The 23,892-nt window shown below is 36.9% G+C and overlaps 1 protein-coding gene across 2 annotated transcripts in view; it reads left to right on the top strand.

Moving 5' to 3' along the window:
* The window catches only part of SYP31 (syntaxin of plants 31), a 33,249-nt gene extending 18,843 nt beyond the window's left edge, over positions 1–14,406 (top strand). Inside the window, exons 6-7 of one of the 2 annotated variants that reach the window (XR_016171570.1) lie at positions 5,594–5,947; positions 14,389–14,406. Coding sequence is in view for 1 of the 2 variants with exons in the window: in XM_089144333.1 (XP_089000459.1) it covers positions 5,594–5,753 (160 nt within the window). In the remaining variant the exon portion in view is untranslated. Of the gene's footprint in view, positions 1–5,593; positions 6,266–14,388 lie in introns of those variants that run through there. The other variant, XM_089144333.1, reaches the window with a different exon arrangement.
* Positions 14,407–23,892: the final 9,486 nt, after the last annotated feature.

The raw sequence follows: 23,892 nt of genomic DNA, 5'->3' as shown, positions 1-23,892 counted from the left end.
CAGTAGAGATCACAGTACACCAAGTAGCTGAGGTTGCTGGGACCAGACAACATATGGTTGCTGTTGTTAGAAGGGCAGAACTAGAAAATAAAAAGAAGTGCTAACTCGAGATCCTTTGTTAATTTGGTTTCCTAAATCTGTTATTTAGTTTCCTACTTCAATTTGTACTCTTGTTGTTAATTTGGTTTCCTAAATCCGTTATTTAGTTTCCTACTTCAGTTTGGACTCTTGCTTTGATCTATAAATAAAGGTTTAAGCCATTGGAGGCTCACAACCTAATGTGAGGCCTCCAAAGCTGTTTCTGCATTCTTCTTTTTCTTCTCTCGCCTTTCATTCTCTTCTTCTCTCTGTTTCTCCTTGTTATTTTCAGCTGTTAACACAAGAGTATAAGATTGCTGTAAACCAACATGAGGTTGATGTGAACCACAGTACAACAACACAAGCCCTCTCCCAACTGAATGGGGTTAGCTACATGGATCCTTGCCTTCCAATTAGTTCTATTTGAGGCTATATTGGATGCAAGGCCTAAGCCTGCCATGGATATATTTTCTCACCACTTCTTCTAATGTTATTTTTAGGCATGCCACTGGTTCTTTTAGTTCCTTTTAATTTGTATCACATCACTCCTTAGTACAGGTGGCATTTAAAGGCCTCCATTGAACATGGCTGTTCCACCTCAAACAATCTGCTCGTAACTTATTAATTATTGGATATATACTCTGATACTAGCTCTAATGTGATCATTCCTTTCTATCCTTTCTAGTTTTTCCATTCATCCACCTCAACATTCTCATTTCGCTTCACCTAAGTTTATCTATATGATGCTTCTTACTAACCGAACATTCCGGACCATACATCATTGCTAGTCGTACAATTTGCCCTATAAAATTTCCTTTGCGTTTTAGAGGAGTACGTCGATCACACAAAACCCTAGAGACACCTCTCCACTTCATCTTTCCTATTTTAATTCTAGGAAACATCATCCTCTATCACCTTTTTTATTTATTGATTAATTGAGCCAAGGTACTTAAAAGAATCATTTTGCAGAATCTCTCTCTCATCATGGTTTACAACCCCATCAGCTTGTTGAGCATGACCAAAGTTGCATACTAGATATTCCATCTTCATTCTACTTAGTTTAAAGCCATTTGATTCCAAAGTTGATCTTTATAGTGAAACTTAGCAGGTGGTATTACTCCCTGTTTATATCTCACCTACCAAGACAAATAGGGATTAATGCCAAGTTAGAGCTGTAAAGACGAATTTTGGAATCATATTAAACTGAGTAAAATGAAGATAGAACACCCTTTATAAAAAAGTTGCATCTTGCTGAATACATTAACAACTATTACATAGATAATATATTGTTGAGGACATGAAAATATGAGATGAAAATAATATTAATTTTTAGCTGATGATTTGAGCAGTTAATAACAATCATTTTTAATCACCTACTCATGTGTAGCATGAAGCATGAAGCATGGACAAATAGTTGGAGAATGCAGTAGTTGATAATCCATCATTATGTAGCAGCAATAGCCAGCATCAGATAGGATGAGCTTCACATAAATTTAATAATGAAAAGGAGCTGCTAAGATCTATGAGTAAATAATATCCAATAATAGCAATAACAACCATTGCTGCATGCAAGCACCAATCTTCAAAACTTCTCCACTTCAAAATTGGTGTAATCTAGTCTTATAGGACTTAACATATCAATAAATTTTGCAAATATACAAACCCGTGACAATTCTGTATATTTCAGCCAAACTCATAGGCCCTTTTAAACAAGACTCAGAATACGTCAATGATGTGAGAGTGGCAACTTTATAAATAGTTCAAGTTCAATAAGAGTAGCAGTATTTCCATAGTTTATTTGAGTTCAGTTTGAAGTATGGTACAAAAATTGCCGAAATTTCAGTGAAACTAGGCAATATTTTGGTGTTTCGGTTAGTGGTGACACAAATCCAGGTCGAAAACGAAAAGTCTCAGATTTTGGTGAAATTTCGGCAAAATATCAGTAATTCCGCTGAGGAAATTTCGCTAAAATCTAAAAAATTCAGGTGAAATTTTGAAAATTCTAGGGGGTAGTTCCATATAGGGTTTTTGGCTATGGATATGGTGGAGCATATGGTGGTTTATGTAGTAGTATTTTTGCATATGAGTATGGAGATGGTTCAGGTGCATCATTTGTGACTCTATCCTTGGATATCCATTAGGACTAGCACGACTAGTTATGCCAGTGATAGACTATATGGATAACTTTATCCGTACCATGTTATGGCAATGCTTATGTCTAGTATTCAGAGTACTCCATGACCAAGGGGATGGATCTAACCCAATACATACTTGTATATTGAATTCTACTTGTTGTATGTCTTGTTGCATTTTAATAAAAATCTTAGTGTTGTCTTGCATAGTATCCATATTTACATTGATTTAAATTCATATTTCAAAGCACCACTTTAGGTTAGGTTTTAGGGAAAAATATTACTTCCAGTTTGTTTATTGGCTTCAAATTAGGCTAGACACCAACACAGTACGGAATCTCGCCCGAGTTCGTCGGTTCGTTACCTGGCGAACTGGCAAAATCTCGGCATACCTAGGCTGCAATGATATATCGACATACTCACATACGTCACATACCTGCAAAGTAATGTTTAGAAAATTAATAAAGTAATATGAAATATTGCAATTCTACAAAATGTCAGTCAGTCAGTACTCATGTTTATGTTTAATATTTTTCACTTTTTTTTTTACAATTCCATGGTTCTCCATGAACCATGTGTGTGGCTCAAATGCACAACCTAAAATGTCAAAATAACTAAAAAATCGTCTTCATCAGTTCATCTCCTTCACGGGGAAGTTCGGTCATCGGTGGCATCACAATCGATTGAATCTCCAACTTTACGAAATCATGGTGGGGCTGAAGCATCGTACATGTGGACCGGCATAAGACAAGTGGGCTCAAGCTCTGCACAGCCATAAGTTCAAACACAAAGATGAGTAACCATATAAGTTGAACACAAGCCTGCATTTTTAATGGAGAGCTGGTGATATTCGCCAGTATTTCGCCGAATCGCCAGAAAATCGATGATTTCCGGTGATATATTGTAAATTTGGAAGTGGATGTTTTGATTCAGCAGCCACCGAAACTCTCAAAATTCGGCGATGTTCGCCGAATTTCGGCGAACTTGCGTACCATGGACACCAAAAACTAGCCCAAAATGACCTCAACTACCCCCTGGAAACTGGGGTCGAAATTTCCACCGAAACATTCCCAAATTTCAGCGACATTTTGTCGAAATTTCTGGGTTTTGGTGAAGTTTTGGCAAAATTTCATACCTTGGTTAGGAGTAAGCCAAATCCAAATGGTAAACTTGGAAAGGAAAGTACATTGACGCAAGGGAGGTAACAAGTATAGGGACATGCATTTGTAGTAAAAATAATCAGCAAGATAAATGTTTTGGTTATCTTTAACTTGGGACATGCATGCAGTAGAAGACCGAAAGAGGATTGTTCTGCAACCACGGGGGAGTCTTCTTTAGGTGACAGTCAAGTTTGCCTCCTACTTGAGATAGCAGATCAGAAGTGGAAATGGGTAAGAGTTGCACTAATGACATCTCCTACGAGACATCAATGATGGAATTAGGGTTCATTTAACAACTTCCAATCATCGTTCAGAATCAAGTCAATCAATGATCAGCTCTTACTGGTTGCCTATTCAGTGGAAGTGCAGTAATGCGCCACAGATGACCAAGGCTAGTGCAGTAGTAGAGCATCAACCAATGAAACAGCAAAGAAGAAACTGTGGCCACAGAAACCACTTGGTCAGCAGTAGTTTCATGAAATAAAACACTAAAGAGTCAATGCAACAATCAATACAGTTATGCCCTCTACTCAGGGAAGACAAGAAGATTATTTCAATTTAGAGCACGGCTAGCTGCAATTGATACATCAGTCCATTAAAACGACAAATTCAGAGGATATCTCCCAGCAACCATGCAGCAAATAAATCTTCGGTTGGCAATAAACACCATCAATAGCTTATTAGTTTTTTGACCAGCAAAGTAGCAGGTATGATTCATCAGACTGATACGTGGATGGACATGGGATAGGTAAAATAGGGAAGGGAAAATAAAATAGGTATACTGTACTGATGAAGCAAGGCATCCTGGTATAATTTGGAGGTCACCAATCCTTTTTCTCAATTGAGAAATTGTAGGGTGATAGTTGCTGTATTTCTCATTCAAATGTGACTACTAAATGGGGTTGCATTGCAACCGTTACAGCAACTTATCTTTTGCCACTCAAATACATTATCTTACTCACATGCAATAACTGAACACACATACCGTAGCTCCTACCCACCTACAAAACAACTCATAACCCCTAAGCAAGCCTGCTATTGATGAACCTATGCATGCTATGTCATGATTATAGCATAAACTTATATCAATATTTACTGAAACCCAGTTCTACTTCTACCATATATTAGGGTTTCACAAATGGAAATGTAAAAAACATTGGTTGCTCCATGCCACAAATCAGAAAACCCAATGTCTCAAAACAATTATCAAGGAGAAAGCAGGTTCCAGCGGTAATACCCTGTAGTAAGTCAGAATCTGAAAGCAGTACCTGTAAATAGAAGCGAGGGAGAAATTTTTAAATGATGGATTCTCTGATTATTTCTTTCATGGACTGCAAGTTACTTAGAATATGATTCTAGTTACAACCAAATAACTACGCTAACGTAACTAAACTAGGAAACTGGAAACATATCATGATAGGGACAACCTCCTTATTGTGAGTCGTGGCTAAAACTACCAACGAAGTTTTGCAGGGTATTGTGGACAACAATTCCCTGGGGGTGTAGTTACACAACTCGATACAAATCATTTGATCCATAACACAATATCAAATCAGCAAAGGAAAAGCAAAAAATGAAATTTAGAATTAATTATTTTAAATGATGATATTAAAAGATATGTAATTAATGCTCAAAATGCAGTCTTAACATTACAACATAACAATGATATAAAGTGTCTATATGGTGCATACAAATCAAAAACCAATAACACCAAAGAAAAAATGACTATCTTATATAAGTTGCATATGTACATGTCTTTCCAGGGCAGTCAATTTTGTCCAAGTTGGTCCCTAGGATACATGTGGTTGCCTTGGTAGGCCTCTTCTATACCCCCATGGAGTGCCTTGTAACCTAAGGGTCATTATGCTGCATGGTACCTAAGGTTGAAAATTTCTGATTAAGATTGGAGTCTTATTGTTGACAAGAAATTCTATTTGCATGGCAGCGGATTCCATAAAAATAGATCGGAATGCGAATGTGGAACCAATGACTATAAATTATTGTCTTTTTCTGATACTTGGCTGTAAGAGAAACCCAAAAAATTGAAATTCCTATCAAAACATATCACATCTTTTTTTCTGTTCCCCACGATACTATCGCAATTTGTTGATGTTATAAAAGAGATATCCTCTCTTCTCCATCTTCTGTCTCTATTTCTCTAGTTGATGCTCTCCAAATGTAAGTTTGCTTTTGTAATAACTATGCCTTATTAAATATATTCAGGATCGATGATAACATGGAAGAGTCATTGGTGAATGTAGAAGGTGCTCACAGTGCCCTTCTGAAGCATTTGAATCGGATATCTTCTAACAGGTCGCTTATGATAAAAATTTTTGCTGTCCTGATATTTTTCCTGATAGTATTCATCTTCTTCATGGCATAATATATATAGTTCAAGAGATGTGTGATCACCATGCCCCACGTGTTCTGGGTTCTTTTCTGTTCATGCATAAAGCTGGTCAGGAATCACGTGGTCAGCTAATAGAGTGGCCACTTCATGGAGAATACCAGGGATGACTGTTTTATAAGCTACTGCAGCATATTATTGCATATATGATGTTGCATCCCCCAGTAGAGGTTTGTTAGTTGCCTCTTTTCTGCAACTTCTCTCTTTTTCTGAACTGTAAATATGTAGTTGCCTCTGTCGCTATTTGTTGCCAAAATATTTTTGTGGGTGTTCTGGGAATTGAACTGTGCTCATTACCTGTAAATAGAATTTCCATTTCAAATATATTCCAACCTACAATGTTGAATGCCTTATTTAGGAACACTTGGGATGGCATGCTCACTCATGGGTGACTTGCTAAATACAGTAGGTAATGCATACATGAATATTTTCCCTCCCTCAGATTAAATGTGATGTGATTTTGTATGAATGATCAATGCTTATATATATATATATATATATATATATATATATATATATATGTAGAAATGGGTTCTTCTCAATGCTAATTAGTGTGAAAGTTCCATTATATTTTCAGTTCCCAAGCTAGTTTGACAGCAAATGTTTCTAGCTGACCATGGGCTAGAAATACTGATTTTCACTTCCTCCATAAACCCTTGTGACAACTGACAACCCGTCCTTGTTACCTTCAGCAGTCAAAGGTTTGACCAGTAGTAGGAAACCCTAACCCTATAAGAATGAAATGTCTGAGATACAGTTTTTGGTAAATTTTGTTTGGGAGAGGTTCCATCCTACGCCTTTGTGCAGTTTCAGGTTAGGGAAGAAGAGTATTCAGGACATCCTAAAGGGGATGTGCAACAGTCCATGCAGGGCATGCAATTCGCTTGGACATGGGCTGTGGGGATCTTTTCCGAGTCTGGATCCTCTAGTCACATGGAGAAGCAACTTTTCAACCCACATAGTTAAATTCATGATGTGAAGAGAATTTTGTTTTTAGATTGGACATATGCCGTGAATCTAACCATGTGGATTAGAAAATTTCCTCTTCACGTGAGCGAAGGATCCGGATTCATCTCTTGCCCATTTTATTTCCTACCATTAATGGAATTATCACCTTGCAATGCCAAGTTTGTTTTAAACTTTTAACCTTAGCTTATAAAAGGTAGCTCTGGTCCTGGGACCTGAGACGGGTGAGTGACCAGTTGGTCCTCACCTTGGTCGATTTGCATAAAGCAGCATACACAGTGTTAGTGATACGGCTTGGGCCTTTGTTTGAATTTTTATTGATGGCTGGTATCGATGACAAGCAATCTGAACTTTCCACTATTTTTCTTAAAGAAATTTGGCTGGCTTACCTTATTGTTAAACTATATTTTAAGCTGTATGTCTTGTTAATTCACCTTCTGATGCATGGTTAGCTTTCATCTGTTTTTTGATGGGTTGATTTAGGCCCATAGTTAAAGAACAAGAAGTGAAATTTTTTGCATCTATATTTAAACTGATTCGAATTAGGAAAGGCCCATGGGCTATAAGCTATGTAACATCTAGGAGGTACGGGACTGCTTAGGTATTTGATCAAAAACTTTAGAGTTGACGGAACGTATTAATTCAACTCATGTAATCTATTTTTAACACCGCCACCCAAAAAAAAAAAAAAAAAAGGAAATGTCATGTAATCTTTTTTTTTTTTTTGTTAACAAAAAGTCATGTAATCTATTTCATATTAAAGTATTTAGTTTCATATTCTATGCATTAGATTGAGGCTTTTATCCTTCGTAGCAAGAGGAGCATGTAGCACAATATCGTTCTGATTTACCATTGGACACATAGGCAAACATATATCGGTGTACGTGGTGGTTACACGTCTAATGTGGTAGGGCCATGGGGTTTGGAACCGATCCTTGGAGCGGCAATGAGCATCCAATGAATTATACGATTTAGTCACATGTGATATTCTAATTTAAGTGAATCTAATGAATGTCCTTAGATTAGAATAATATGTGTTATGGATTCCCTCAAATAGATGAACCATTTACGAATTTTTACTTTATAGCCAATGAGGAGTCAATCACATCATCCACATGATTAGAGTTGAAAAGATAAGCCAACGCAGAGCTATTTTAGTGGTGAAACTACCTCATCTTAGTGAAGAGGTCGTGGGTTCGACTCTTGCTGAGACATATTAATATCTTCATCCTCCGGCTTAATAAAGCCCCTTTATACCGAAAAAAGGAAAAAAGAAAAAAACCACCACAAGAAGCCTTATTCCAAATGGTATTGGTATGTTGATTTTTGCATTCTTGTTTTTTTAGTGGATTTTTGCATTTCAATCAACTCTATTTGAGAGCTTATTAGAGATAAGGCCTAGTCATGCACCGTCCTTTCTCATTTCATCTTCTAATGTTATCTTAGGTACTTCTAGTTCTCCTAGTTCTATTAATTCAGATTAAATCACTTTTTAGTTTATGTGGCATTTAAAGGACTCCATTGGACGTGGTTATGTCGCTTCAATTGATTTTTTTTTATTGCTTATCATTTATCAGAGCTATTCCCAGATTAGCCTAGTATGATCATTCCTTACTTTATCTTTCCTAATTTTTCCATTCATTCTTCTTAGCATCTTTCTATATGATGCTTCTTAACAAGTCAATATTCTACACCGTATCCCCTGTTTTGTAGTAATGCAATCTTCTAGAGTTTTTCTTTGAGCTTCAAAGGAATATGTTGTTCACATAATACCCAAGCACACTCTTCCATTTCATCTGTCTACTTTAGTTCTTAGGAAACATCATTTTCCATATCACATTTTTTTTTTTTATTTATGATTGAGCCAAGGTATCTTAAATAATTACTTGTAGAATTTCATCCTCATCATGTTTCATCATCTCATCATCTGTCTGATCACGAACAAAGTTACAAATTGGATAGTCCATCTTCTTTGTTCTTATTTAAAGCTCTTGATCCCAAATTTGCTCTCCAAATTCTAACTTGGTACTAGTTCTTACTTGTGTCTCATCTACTAAAATAATGTCATTGGCAAAAAAACAAAAAACATACACATTAGAACCTCATCTTGAATATCTTTGGTTAGATCATTAATATTTTTTTCTCCCTTTATTTTTGATAAATTAGATCATCCATTAGGAGTGCAAGTAAATATAGGCTTAAAGATTATCCTCGATGTAGCCGAACTGCAAATAGAAAGTCACCACCTTGCTGACCAGAACTGCAAATAGAAATTCACCACCTTGCCGACCATTGTTTTTCTACACTTATTAGTGATTATCATGCGTATGATTAACTATGTTCACACATTCACTTGCAATGTTGTTTTTATCTAGTATTTGCCAAATGAATTCAAGGCCACCAATAAGGTTGTTAAATGGTCGGCTTGGTTCGGTTTTGCTCATTTCCCTGATTTTTTTTACACACCTCTTTTTTTGGTACGAAGATAGAAACCTGACCAAAACAATATTATGTTAACATGAAATCATTAATTATTGAACCGGTTGATTTTTGTTCATTGCTGGTTTATAAATTATAAGACGGTCCATCATCGATTCAATGACAAATTTTCATTTAAAGAAAAAAGTATAAAAGATCAATTGATCACATTTTTTTCTTCAGTTGCATCCCAAAATGTAGATTCAATTGATCCAACGATTTCATTTCAATGGCTTCCATACCAAAATTGAACAACCAGTTTTGATTTGGTATGATCTTTTTGAGATTTTATGGCTTAAAATACACTCTACTGCATTTCACTAGTAGGGAGTCTTTAGTAGTAACAAAGTCTTTAAACTTTTTAAATATTTAATAATGTTATTTTTTTTTTCTTTTTTCTCAACAACTATCAATCTTATATTAAATTTTTTCTGTAATAAACCTACAAAAAAAAAAGAGTCATTGTTTACACATATAAAAAGAGGTGGGATAAACCACCAAAACCTAAAAAGAATAAACAGTTCCATGAGCAATAGTATTTGCAGCAGAGTTTGAAGATCTGTTAATAAATTTGAATTATGTTTTTGGTAGTTTTAAACCCTAAACCCTAAACATTCAATTATGTTCATATTGCCAATCAACTGTTTCGGCCCTTCAGGGGCAGTCCCCAACACTCAATTGGGCAAGTAAAAGCTTGGTGGCAGAGATCTGTGCTTTCCTTTATTTTCTTTTGGTTTTGTGTATATTCTTATAACTAAAAATGCCCATGCTGATTGTATTGTCTAGTAAATGGCAGTAGGATGTTTAACATTTCAAGATTTTGGTGGTGGCTTTAGCCACCCCCTTTCTTGATGATTTTAGTTGTCCAACCTCCTAAATTACTCTATAGAGTTTAATATAATGCTTTGTTTGTCCCCAAAGAAAAATATTTTATCTAGTGCAACAAATTTTAGCTGAGAAAATAAATACCTCACAAAATAAATGCCAAAATGTTGCTTAGTGTTACATTGTATTTGATCTCTTTCCCATTTCCCAAAACCCATTAAATTTCTTAGATTCTAAAAATATTTTCATACTATTTGAGCTAGTGACAAGATATCAGATTGTCAGTAAGGATCTGTGAGAGAGGCGAATTGCTTTAACTGTGCAATACAGAGCTGTTTATGGTCGAGATCCAAAGTTGTAGTTGATGTAAAATTTCGACCACTCGTTTCTTTTCATTGTGCGTAAGTGAACTTTTATTTGGTAAAATTTATTTGCAAAATGAGTGTTCAAGATTTTATCTTGACCATAAACAGCTCTAGTGTTGCGCATTAATTGTACAACATTTAAGCTAAGACCTAGGGAGACAATCTTCTAGAACCCATTAAATGTGCTCAGATTCTGAAAATGTTTTCATTTTCTCGAGCAAGTGATCAGATTTGAGATTGTGCGCAAGGAAAGAGAGAGTATTTCCATTTTCTAAAATCCCATTAAATGCGTGTGAGAGCGAGTATTTCCATTTTCTAAAATCCATTAAATGTGCTCAGATTCTGTATTTTCATTATGTTGATCAAGTGACTAAGATATTAGATTGTGGGTAAGGATACTAGAGGGAAGAGATTCAAATAAATGTGCTCAGATTCTGAACCACAAATATCGAAGGATGAGAGAGAGAGAGGAGAACCACAAATAACTCTAAAATCTTAAGCCACAGAATAAGAACTATCTAAACCATACTTTCTAAGAAGTACTCATAAGTTGAGGTCCTAAGTAGAGATCCCCAATTCCAATACCAAAACCTGTTCAAAGTTTAACAGAAAACCTACTCGATTTCAAAGTTCAGGTCCTCATTTTCATGATAAGCAGTGGAAGGTTCCATGTTGAAAAGATTGATGGAACCAAAGGCCTTAAACGTATCATAGCTTCTCAGAGATATTGCTATATTGCTGCAATCCATCATCCATTGAACAGAGATCTTTGCTGAAACCCTTTAAGCAGACAAGTGAGAAACACACCGCATTGACATTGGAAGTAGAAAAATGAAAGGCCAAGCATGCATGGTGAAAGGAGCTGTTTATAATGGGCATTTCCTGTAGGGTCTCTATCTGGGCCAACAACTCTGGGTCTTTTGGGATTTCATACACTATATTTCCTTAAACAACTTTGGGTATTCAATGGGTTTATGATGAAGCCTAGATATCACAGTTTCTGATAAGATCTGAAAGAATGGATGGGAGTGAGAACAACATATGTTGTTTATCTGTTGGCATGCACTTTTCTCATCACGAAGTTTGATGTAGTGTCACTTCGAGATAATTTTTGTTGCCAAGAGCCAGCAAAAGAAATCTAGTAATGAATATAATTTTCTTCAAAGGTTTGATTGGAATTGATTGGGTTGTGTTAAATCAAAGGTTATGCTGGAAAACAGTTGGAAGCACCCAACATTTAAGAAAATTAGTCTGGTAAATGTCATGAAATCTATGGATTGGGACCTTCTCCTTGAAAAGGGGAATCATTTGGGCTGTATTGCGTTGGGTTGGGTTGGTTAATAAGGTAATGTGATCACAGATTGAAAATCAAAGTAGGTTGAGGACAGCTCAACCCAAGGTTAGATTTTTTTTTTTTTTTTTTACAAGAATTGGGGTTTTGCTGGCTGGCAGAACCATTGAAATTCTTAAATATTGCTGAAATTTCGGTGACATTTGTAGGAATTTCGGATCAATTTATTTTCAGACCAATAATTATATTAGACGATACAAATATTATCTTATGTTTTGATTTCTAATTATAATTTTATAGATTTAGTCACCCTTATTTCATAAAATTTCATCTTTGTTTTTAATTAAAATTTCAATTACATCTTTATTTCTAATTATAATTTCAATTAATCTTATCGTTTTATAATTATACATTTCAAATTTTTAATCAACCTTACCTTACTTTATGTGTTTCGGTCAATCAAAGTTACCCTTTGTCTTAATTTCATATATAAATGACAAAAAATTGTTTTACAAAAAAAAAAGGACAAAAAATCGACGATTTCTCACATATGTATGGTATATATATCATGGGGGTATATTTCGTGTGACCTCCTTTTGAAACGGCGAAATATAGCCAATTTGCCAAAAATTCCTTCCTTGGCTCAACCCAAAAAATCAGGTGGGCTTGAGGCATTTTCGCAAGGGAAGGTTGGTTAACATTTGGACATCTTCGTTTGTGTTCTTAAAAAGGCAAGCATATCCCACCTTTGTGCCTCTCTCACATGATAAACTATGAAGGGCACTCATATGGATTCATATTTCTTTTATGGTGAAGAGAAGACATTCAAGAGATGACATCTTGTTCACTCACACTTTGAGAGAAGGAAACTGTGTAGCAGATAGATTAGCGTCTTATGCAGCTGCTAAACAAACACCTTTATTAGCTTTTCCCCTCCCCCCCTTCTAATCTATTGGTACTTTGTATTTTGATGCTGCTAGATGTACATTCTCCAGGGTTTTTTCTTGTAAATAAATTCATATTATTACCAAGAAAAAAAAAAAAAAAAAAGAATTTCAATCAGAGGAGTTAGCAGGGAAGGTGTGTGAATTGCATAATTAAGTCAACCAAAGGGAGAGATGCCATCGGTCCTGGAGCTCCTAATATGTCATGAAGAGGTGAGAGGGGAGCAAAGACCTCTACCCAGACTGGTAAAGGATCCATACTCGTTTTCATTGTGGTCACTTATTGATTCTGATAAGTTCTGACTGAATCCGGTTGATTCAAACCCAATTCAATTCTGGTTCAGTTCCAGTTCTGTATTCTGAAAAGTTTGTATGATTTTATAAGAAGGATAAAAAACAGCAGCTTTAGATGATTATCAGAACTGAAAACCCCAACTAAGTCTACAACTAGAATACCAAATTGGGTATCTCTAGAATAGGATTTTTGTGTCGCAGTAGGGCTCTAACCATGTGGGAGAGTGCAGAAGATACCCCATATAAATTAGTGCTTTTTACAAACATAATGAACTATCATCATAGTCTCCATGGCCAGCAAAAACAATTCAAGAATGTCTTGGCTTTAATCAATAATCCTGCCAATCTTATTATTACTTGGATTAACAACATTAAAACCCTATAAACCTAGCAACATTTTAAAATAACCGCCTGATTAGCTAGTTCCCATCATTTCACATTTTCTTAACATAATTAACTAATAATGCTTCTAGTAAATATGATGAAAGCATAGACCATCGCATCAATCTAAGGTGGCAAGTCCCACCAGCAATAGAAAAGAAATGGATCTTATCACCTAGCTAATTATATTCTCACAGAAGTAGTCTCCCTACATGACTAGCATAGGATACCAGCACCATAACACTCTAGTACCATCTGTCCATCTAGCAAATAAGTAATGAAATAAGCTCTCATTGGCTTCAGAAAGATGAGAGATCAGATGACAATTCAAAAAGTATATGAGAATGCATAGAATGTTACTTGGGAGATGAAGTCATGAATACTGTGAAGGATGTGAAATCAAGGAAAATTCCATGTCAAGTTGGATGTGTTACGCGATGAGCATATATGTTTTAACCTTCTTTACTTGGAATGATACATTTCAAAGCGGCGACCATATATCAAGGTGAACAATATCATTCTATTCTAGAGGTTAGGATAATGGAACTTCATAAGTATTAGAGCTATGTATGAATTGATCGAGGTCACCCCAGAGTAATCCTAACCTTAGCCCTAACCATAATTTGAACATGATCTGTCCCCAGGGCTAGAATTTTGAGTCTAAACCCTATTCGGGCTAAGGTAAGCCATGTTAGGGTTATCGGTATAACTTGGGTACCTCAACACAAATTAATTCGGTATGACTCAAACACCTCAACAAGCCAAGATGTGGTCAAGCCATCAAGGCTAGGCTTACACCTGTTAAGTTTGACTGTTGAATGCGAAGTGTAAACGTAGATGACTTACGAAAATCCCCCATAATATTTGAGGATATGTGATATGAAATGTACATTTATGCTTTAACCTCTGTTAGTAAATGCATATTAAAGCTGGAAATTATTGAGTATTTGCTGATTCAGGTTCAATTAATGGAAACCTTAAGAAGTGAAAGATCCACATGATTTTGGAGACAACCAAAAGACCACTCACAGTCTAACTCAGCTTGGTCCATTTGTATGTGGCTGTAGGGTTCCTTTACAAGCGTGCATATGGTGCTCCCCCTGTGGCTTGAACCACCAGCACCAGCTTCTTCTATCAGCAGCAGCAGCAGCAACAGTAACAGTAGCAGTAGCTAGCTCCTAAGGTATTCTTGTTCTATGGTTTCGAATGCTTTGACATGCATGCGCCCCAAGCACATCAATTACAGGCCTTCTGTTACCATAAAGCCTAGCATCTTACACATCTCCCAACTCTAACGCTACTGTTGCTTGTTTTATTTAAATTATGGGTTTACAGAATTTCTCACTTGTTTATCTTTCCTATATGTTTGAACCCTACTCCACCGCCTAGTCTTTTCCTCTCTCCATTGCCCAAAGGGCTCTGTCAAACTGCAAACGGCAAAACGATTAGAAATCACAGAAAGTTTGCTTTTCCCATGCACGTTACTGTTGTAAACTTTCATTTTATAATCCTGAACAGATCACCTGGATTTTTTTCTTTTGGATGAAAAGGTCACTTGGAAGTTGGGGTTCTGTCTTAGGAGCTATGATCTAATTATTACTCACAACAGTTAGTTCATCAGCACACGGTTGTTTGCCATGTTTTGAATTTTTTTATACTGCCTTCATCATGATTGATTCCACTTTTTATTTTATTAGTTCACTGTGATTGGATCATTACATCTAAGATTAGGCCGGTTAGTTTCTCTTATGATCAGGGTTTGAAGAAGATTATTTAAGAAGCGGTTGAGAAAAATACATGTGATGATCTCTTATATTCTTACCAAAAAGAAAAAGATGATATCATATTGAGGTCAGATTTTGAATATAAAGAGTTAAAATCTGAGGGTGTTAAGGATAATAATAATTTTCGCAATCTGAGGGCAAAATAGGAAAACCATAGGAAACCTTAGCCAAATCTAGGGTTGCCCTGGCGCCATTGCTACTCCATGCGTGTAAGACTTCAAGAACCAGACTCAAACTCAAGCACTTAAAAGACTTCAACAAATTACATCTTATCTACAAGTGGATTAGACTTTGAGTTGTATTCAAACACACAGAAACATAATTTATTACCAAACACAAATAAATAACTTCTGTAACTCAAACTCTAGAGTAAGAGTTCAAGATTAAAGTTGATCAATGATTTTTGTAACTATGAATATGTAATTTGTACTACAATTAATCTCAAGGAAGCAAATCACATTCCTATATCCATAGGTTGCAAAGATCAACCGAACCACGTACGTCTCTGTGTCAAACTCTCTCATCCTTTCTCTCTCCAACATTTCTCTCTCTCTCTCTCTGAAAAACGTCTCTCTCTCTTACCCTTTTCTATTGAAAATTATAGACTTTAGCATGATGTCAGAGCCCCAGGTCTCAATCATCCTTTTTCCTCTCTTAATGGCTTCTTTTCAACGAGGCTGAATAAAACAAACTATCTATTATGGAGATCTCAGATTGTGCCTCTTTTGAAGACATATGACTTATTTGTTGTTGTGGATGGTTCTTCTCCTTGCTCACTTGCTACCATCTTCGTTCATCCCTAATAAAGATGATGCTAAAATTTTTCAGATCTAATCCAGATTATTATAATTGGAATCATCAAGATCAATTATTAATGTGTTGGATTATTGCTTCCTTCACTGAACTGATTTATGCGCAAGTTGTCAGTTGTACCACCTCTAAAGAAGTTTGGTCGAAACTTGAGAAGAATACTCTATTTGCTCTTCTTCTCATATTATGCAACTTTGCCTTCAACTTCTAAATATTCGATGAAGTAATAGTACAATCCATGATACCTTCTTCAAATTAAGAATATTTATGATCAATTGGTTGCTATTGGGAAAGCCTGTGAATGATGACGAACTCATGGTAGTAAAAATCGGTTTGCCATTCCGGAAGTTGGCGACACAAAAACAACCTCGAAACAATTTTTACCAAATATCGGCGAAAAAGTGCCGATTTTTTGGCACTTATCATTTTTTTTATTGAAATCTCACCTTTTTTTGTGTGATTTTTCTCCGATTATAAAAGGAAGTGCATCCTTCGAGGTTTGACTCACCCACCCCTCTCTCCTTCTTTCTCTGTCATCTCGTCTCGGGTTGGCTGCCACAAATTTTGAAAAAAGCAAAGGAAAGAATGTGTGGTGTTGAGGATTTAAACGTGACTCAATGTAATTAATGTACACTTCACTCAAGGCTCAACCTTGTTATTCACGTTACTTGTATTCTCCTTACTCTCTCACCGTGTCTTATCTACAAGCATTAAAATTCATCTTTTAACTTGTCTTGTCGTTATTCTCTCACATTGTCTTGTCTTCATTAATTTTCACATTGTCTTGATGAAAGACAACTACAGAGGAATTGAAACAAGGGAACAATATCATCTCCTCTGAAAGTTGAAGACATTCTTTTACAAAGATCTAATGAAACGGCATAACAAACTCCAGAAAATCCAACTTTGTTTCTCGTTGCTCCTCTTCCCCTTATGGTTTTGGATTTTGGTGTTCCTACTTTGTGAAGAAAAGGGGGAAAGAAATATAGATAGAAATGAACTCATAACAAAGACCGCTGACGAACCTATTTTTCAATCGACGAACTCACCGCAAAAATCATCGTCTCACCTATTTCTCACGAACTGCCGAACAACTTTTACAGTTGGAGATGGACAGATCAAATTTTTGTGGACCAATCCAACGGTTGGAAGCAAAGTAGGTTGGGGGGGGGGGTGAGGAACTACAAACTATCAGCAAATTCTCGGCGAGATTTTGCCGTTTCGCTGGCTTCGACAACCAGCGAACTGGAGAAGTTCGCCAGACTTCGCACCTTGGATGAACTATGTCGCCATATTTTAAATGGTTTGGGAGTTGAATACTCTCCCTTTGTGATTGTTGTTACCACTCGTACTTCTTTAATTTCATACCATGAATTACGAGGTATGTTGTTAACTCATGAGATAAGGTTACGTGATGAATTTTCTACTGTTGAAGCTTCTTCTTCAATGGCAAACATAGCCAGCACCCAATTCTCCACGATTGGGCCTCTAAGATAGCCTTTCAAGGGGGGGTTTTTCATAGAGGAGCATATTTGGTTGTGGTCACTCTTCTCCGCACCGTTGTTCTCATGCATATCAACCCTTTTATCAGAATGGTAACTGTATTATTTGTCAAATATGTGATTGTCCTGGACACAAGGCCAAAGATTGTTATAAACATTTCAAACCATGCCATTCAAGGTACCACTCATACACCTCCTTCTGTGAATATTCCTAAAATTTTGAGTGCTTCTCTTCTAGATGAAAATTGGTACCCTGATTCTAGCACTACTCATCATATCACCAATTCTTTGGAGAATCTACACATTACTCAAACCTACCATGGTTTTGATCGGGTTCAAAATGGCAAAGGTGTTGGTCTTCCCATAAATAATACTAGTAACATCAATATTGGTACTACATCTTCTCCAATTCATTTAAATTTTGTTCTTCAAGTGTCCCCTATTTGCAAGAACTTATTATCAATCTCATAATTTTCATGGGATAATAATGCTATTTTAAATTTTATCCTAATATATGTTAGGTGAAGAATCATACGACAAGGAAGTGTCTCCTTCAGAACAACGTTAAGGATGGGTTGTACTAGATTCGATTGGGCTTCAAACCCAAAGAACTAGTTGGCGAGAAAACCTCTTTTGAGAATTGGCACTCCAGATTAGGGCATCCTACCTCTAAAGTAGTTAGAAATTTGTTTTCTACTTTTCGTTTACCAGCCAGTTCAAAAGATTTTGTATATTTGTATGATGCTTGTTCAAAAGGGAAGAGTCATGAACTCCCCTTTCATTCCTCTAAATAAGTTTCTGATGGCCCCTTGGACCTAATTTTTTCGGATGTTTGGGGACCCTCTCCTATGGAGTCTATTGAAAATTTTCGCTATTATGTGAATTTTGTAGATGATTTCAGCAAATTTATTTGGTTTTATCCTATAATTATTAAATTTGAAGTTGTTAGTATTTTTGAGAGATTTAAGTTGCCTGTTGAGAATCTCTTTTCTTACTATATTAAGCGGTTTTATAGTGATAGGGGAGGCGAATACTGAACAATTTCTTTTTTTCTTCAAGAACATGGTATTGACCATAGACTTTCTTGCCGTCATACTCATGAACAAAATGGGGTCGTTAATTCCGACATTGGCATATTGTATAAATTGGATTAATTTTATTAGCCCTAGCCCATGCCTCTTGCCCTACGAAGTTTTGGATGCATGCTTTTGACACTTTTTATTTTTTTAAAAATCAATCGGTTATGTACCCAAGTGTTGTGCAATACTTCTCGATCCTCACTTCAAGTTATTTAGAGTCCAGCCTGACTATTACTCTTTGAGGACTTTTGGTTGTGCATGCTATCCATGTTTGAAGCCTTATAACAAGAATAAGCTGGAACTTCAATCTACTTTACATGTTTTCTTGGAATATAGTTCCTGCCATAAAGGTTATAAGTTTTACAATCCCGCCAATGGTAAAATTATGGTTTCTTGCCATGTTGTTTTTGATGACCAGTGATTTCCTTTCATTGTCAGTTAGGTAACCCCTTCCCTACCCCCACCACTTCCCTCTCTCTAGGGCCTCCTCCAAAATTGTGCAACTCCACTCCTACTCCACCACTTCCCTCCCTTAGGGACTCCACCTAGGATGGCTTCTATTGGAGATTCCTATTCCCCTACCCCTCTCACTAGGTCCCACTCCACCTCTAACTCCCTTAGGACTCCATCTTTAAACACCACGAGTTCTAGAATCTCCCCCTCTCCCTTGGCCAAACTCACTCCACCATCTCCTACCCTGACTGAAACCTTTCCACCTCAATTCCCCCACCTTGACTGAACCCTCTCCACCTGCCCCTACCCAGATGAATGTCACTCTCCTATTGACCTTAATATTGACCTTCCCTATGACCCTCATGAAAACCTACCTCCCTCTACTTCTCATCTTATGGTTAATACTCATCCCATGATCACAATATCAAAAGTAAACCCTAGAGCTCTCCTCTTCCTAGCTTGAGCATCCCCACCAAGAGCCTACCTCTTTTACTATTGCCAACAAATACCCTCACTAGCAGAAAGCTATGGATGAGGAACTTACTACCTTATTGAATAATGGGATTTGATCTTTAGTTCAACCATCTTCCTCTCACAATATTATTGGTTGCAAATGAATTTTTTGGGTCAAGCGTAAGGCACATGGCTCCATTGATAGGTACAAAGCCTGCCTGGTGGCTAAGGGGTTCAATCAACAAAAGGGCTTGGACTACCATGAAACCTTTAGTCCTGTGGTGAAACTCACCATCATTCGGTTGGTCTTAGCTCTAGTAGTCTCTCGTTATTGGCCTATCAGACAACTAGACATTCAAAATGCTTTTCTCCATGGTTTTTTTGAAGAAATGGCATAAAACAACCTCTTGGCTTCGTTGATTCCCTTCACTCTGATTATGTATGCCGAATTTGGCGTTTCTTTATGGTTTGGAGCAGGCCCTGCGAGCTTGGTTTTATAGGCTTAGCTCTTACCTTCTTGAGTATGGTTGTGGGGTCCAAAACTGACACCTCATTGTTTATCTTTCGTGGTCATCATGACATTTTTTTTATGTTGATCTATGTTGATCTATGTTGATGATAGTATCCTAACTAGCATTTCTAACAGTCTCTTGGCTTAGTTTCTAAAGGATATTGGTTCTTCCATTATTTTTTTGGGCATGTCTGTTACTTGATGTTCTATTGGTCTCCATTTGTCATGAAGTCAATATATTTAGGATCTTCTCAAGTGGCAAATATGATTGATTGCAAACCACTCTCTACACCAGTTTCCACTAAGTTTACCGGGGAATTAAATGGTTGATCCTACGATGTATCGTAGTATAGTTGGTGCCATTCAATATGCAACCATGACTAGGCTCGACATTCAATTTGTAGTAAATACAATTTTTCAGTTTATGCACTCTCCTGCAGTTGATCATTGATCTATAATTAAACGCATTCTCCGCTATTTAAAAGGAACCTCCTCACAAGGACTTCTTATCCATCGTGGCTCTTCGCTTAGTTTATTTGCCTTTGCAGATGCTAATTGGGCAGTTTCCCTAATGATCACAAGTCTGCTGGCGACTATGCTGTATTTTTGGGATGTAACTTTATCTCTTGGAGTTCCAAGAAGCAAAACATTGTGGCTTGCTCAAGCATTGAGGCCGAATATCATGCTCTCGCCAATGTCGATGCTACTCTGGGACGATGTTTGGCCATGCCACTCTCCTCAGAGATGCATGCCATAATTACTTGGTTACAATCTCTGTTGCATGAATTATCGGTATATCTACCTTCCGCTCCAATTCTCTGGGGTGATAATGTGGGGCCATCTGTGATAAAGTGGGGCCACCTATCTCACCTCCAATTCTGTCTTCCATGCACGAACCAAACATGTTGAGATAGAATTCAATTCTATTCATGAAAAGGTTGCCAAGGGGGACCTCCAGGTTTGATTTCTCTCCACCAAAGAGCAACTTACTGACATCTTCATGAAGCCTCTCTCACATCAGCAATACAACATTTTGATGTCCAGCCTCAAGGTCTCCTCTCTGCCCTTGAGTTTGAGGGTGTGTGTTAAGGATAGTAATGGTTTTTTGTAATTTGAAGGCAAAACTAGAAGACCACAGGCAACCCTAGCCTCCACTACTCCATGTGTGCAAGGCTTCAAGAAATAGACTCAAACTCAACTACTTCCATGTGCAAGGCTTCAAGAACCAGACTCAAACTCAACTACTTCCATGTGTGGACTCAAACTCAACTACTTCCATGTGTGCAAGGCTTCAAGAACCAGTCTCAAACTTAACTACTTAGAAGACTCCAACATATTACATCTTATCTACAAGTGGATAAGACTCAGAGTTGTACTCAAACACATAGGAGAGAGTTCATACCAAACACAAATAGATAACTTGTGTAATTAAGCTCTAGAGTAAGAATCTATTAATGTTAAACAAGGATTTTTGTAACTATAAATATGTAACCAGCACTACAGTCAATCTCAAGGAAGCAAATCACATTCCCGTGTACATAAGTTGCAAAGATGAACCAAACCACATACATCTCTATGTCAAACTCTCTACCCTTTCTCTCTCCAATGTCTCTCTCTCTCTCTCTCTCTCTCTCTCTCTCTCTCTCTCTCTCTCTCTCTCTCTCTCTCTCTCTCTCTCTCTCTCTCTCTCTCTCTCTCTCTTACCCTTTTCTATTGAAAATTATGGAATTTAGTAGAGAGAAGATTATCAGACAAAATAGTTTTTGATATGGGCCTTCTAGGCATCATTGTGCTTAGTGAACATTATTTGTCACTTACATAGATGGGCTAAAATCTTCTCTTAGTGTTGAATTTTAGCCGAAGTAAGCAAATAAAGTTGCTTAAATTTTCATTCAAAGTTGTAGTGAAAGTACCAAAATTCCATTGTACCAATAAGAAGTTTGCCTCGTCATCTAGTAGATGAGCTAATTTGTCAACTCCCATATGATAGACTATCAAGTATTACATTGAGGTAGTTTACTTCGAATGTAACTCTTCAAATGATCATCTCGAAGCTTGCTGTTGTTGAGTTCATGTAGGACTCTTGTGGATTTGCAAACATTCTACAAATATAATTCCAAAATATTCAAGTTTGCTACCTCATTTTAGTTAGTTCGAGAGCCAACTTGCCTTAGTGTGATATAGAAGTACCACAACACCTTGAGATTGTTCCAGGGTCTAGTTAGGATAAGTTTTTAGAACCCTGATCATGACCCTGAATATCCTAAGCTGATCTTATTTCTAACCCCGATAGGCTGGGCCGGACCGGATTAAGCACTTAACCTTGACCCTAGCCAAAAAGCAACAGAGTGATCCATAATGCCACATTGTCGCCTTACATTTATCAAAAAAATCTTGTAACATGATATGGTCATGCCAGACTAGGTCAATCACTCAATTCTGACCAATCTTAATTCTATTTCATGGCAAGAATATTCTGGTCTTGATCTACCTTCAGGGCCAAAATTTTTAACATAAAATTATTATGACTTGTGACAGGTCAAGATTAGTTCCAACCATCAAAGACAAAGTATTTTCAGTGTGGCATTTCTCTTGGTGTGAACATGGAAGTGAAGGAAGCATGGATATCTCACGATTGATGCAGTTATGCCTGAACTATCTTCATTATGAGGAAAGCTCATTAGTGTTAGGGGATCTGAACTCAAACGGTCAAATTAAACGGCTTCGAGAAAACCAAAGCTGGTTTATGTATGTGTGAATTCTGAGAAGTGAACTTCGAGGAAGTGAAACAAACGCTGGCGCCTCCGTGGTTGACGTTGGTGCTACCTCCTTTTGGCGTCGTTCCTTTAACACCAACTGACCTGTAATGCAGTGGCCACTGAGTACTGACTACCTTTTTGAATTTTTTTTTCTTTCTTTTTCATCTGTTCTCAATTTTTGACTGAATTTTGCTTTTCTCTTTTTTTGATACTTGGGGTTGGCTTCCTTGTATATACAATGTATGATAACTAAGACATGGCCCATAGAATCGCATGCTAGGACTGATGCTTTAGTAGGGTCACCTGAATGATAACTAAGAAGCCCCACATATAACTATATTCTATGAAAACATCTAGTAGATAATCTTTGCTTAACATCTATTAATAAGAATGATTAAAAGTATGGTTAGCGGTAATGAATGGAAATCTGGGGAGTGGTGAAAATAATGTCCTTGGCCTTGGGTTTCTTACCAAGCCCTACCCATTAAAGAGATTTTGAAGCGAATAAGAAAAAGAAAAAAAGAGTGGGAGAAGCTATGTGAAGAGGAAGGCTTCTATTTTACTTTATTTCCATCTCAAGTCTCTTCTCCTATTTGGTGATCCCAACAATATATCATCTAATAATTACTTGTTACAAGGCTTTGGCCACCTTTGAAAGGCTTGGAAACTGAAAACCCTACTTTGCAACCCTTTTACCATTTAAAGACAGAAGAGCCTCACCCAGTCACCCTGCATAGTGCAACTGATAATTCTTCTTATCATCATGGATCATTAAAGTGAGTTATTGATTAATACAAAGCCAAAGGCCTTCATTATCTCTATCGTCATGGTGGCGTATGCAATTATGCTTTAGGACTGATCAGTAAGGAGAGTGGTTGGGTGTTCCAAAGAAGAAGATAACCTTATCTTTGTTGGCATCAATATGGGCCTCATGCTGGCACTTCTCACGTTTTCTTTGTTAGTAAGCATGGTGGATTTAGCTTAACCAAGACTTCCTTTTTCCAAAATAGATTTTTTAATGATTTCATTATTCTTGGTCAAAATCTATTTTTCACATTGGAAGAGCCATCCTTATGCTAGTGATTGGACAACAACCAGATAGGGAGACCAATATTATGAGACTGATATAAAAACAAATTCTGATGGACACCAATGGAAACTAGAAATCTGGTTGTTTCAGTCTTTAGTAGTTGTAGCATTTCAAGTTATGCCTGTGAAAT

Source organism: Hakea prostrata, chromosome 2, assembly GCF_041222555.1.
Source record: "Hakea prostrata isolate BN-2017 chromosome 2, UWA_Hpros_2, whole genome shotgun sequence".
NCBI lineage: Eukaryota > Viridiplantae > Streptophyta > Magnoliopsida > Proteales > Proteaceae > Hakea > Hakea prostrata.
This window is presented reverse-complemented; position numbering and strand designations above follow the sequence as displayed.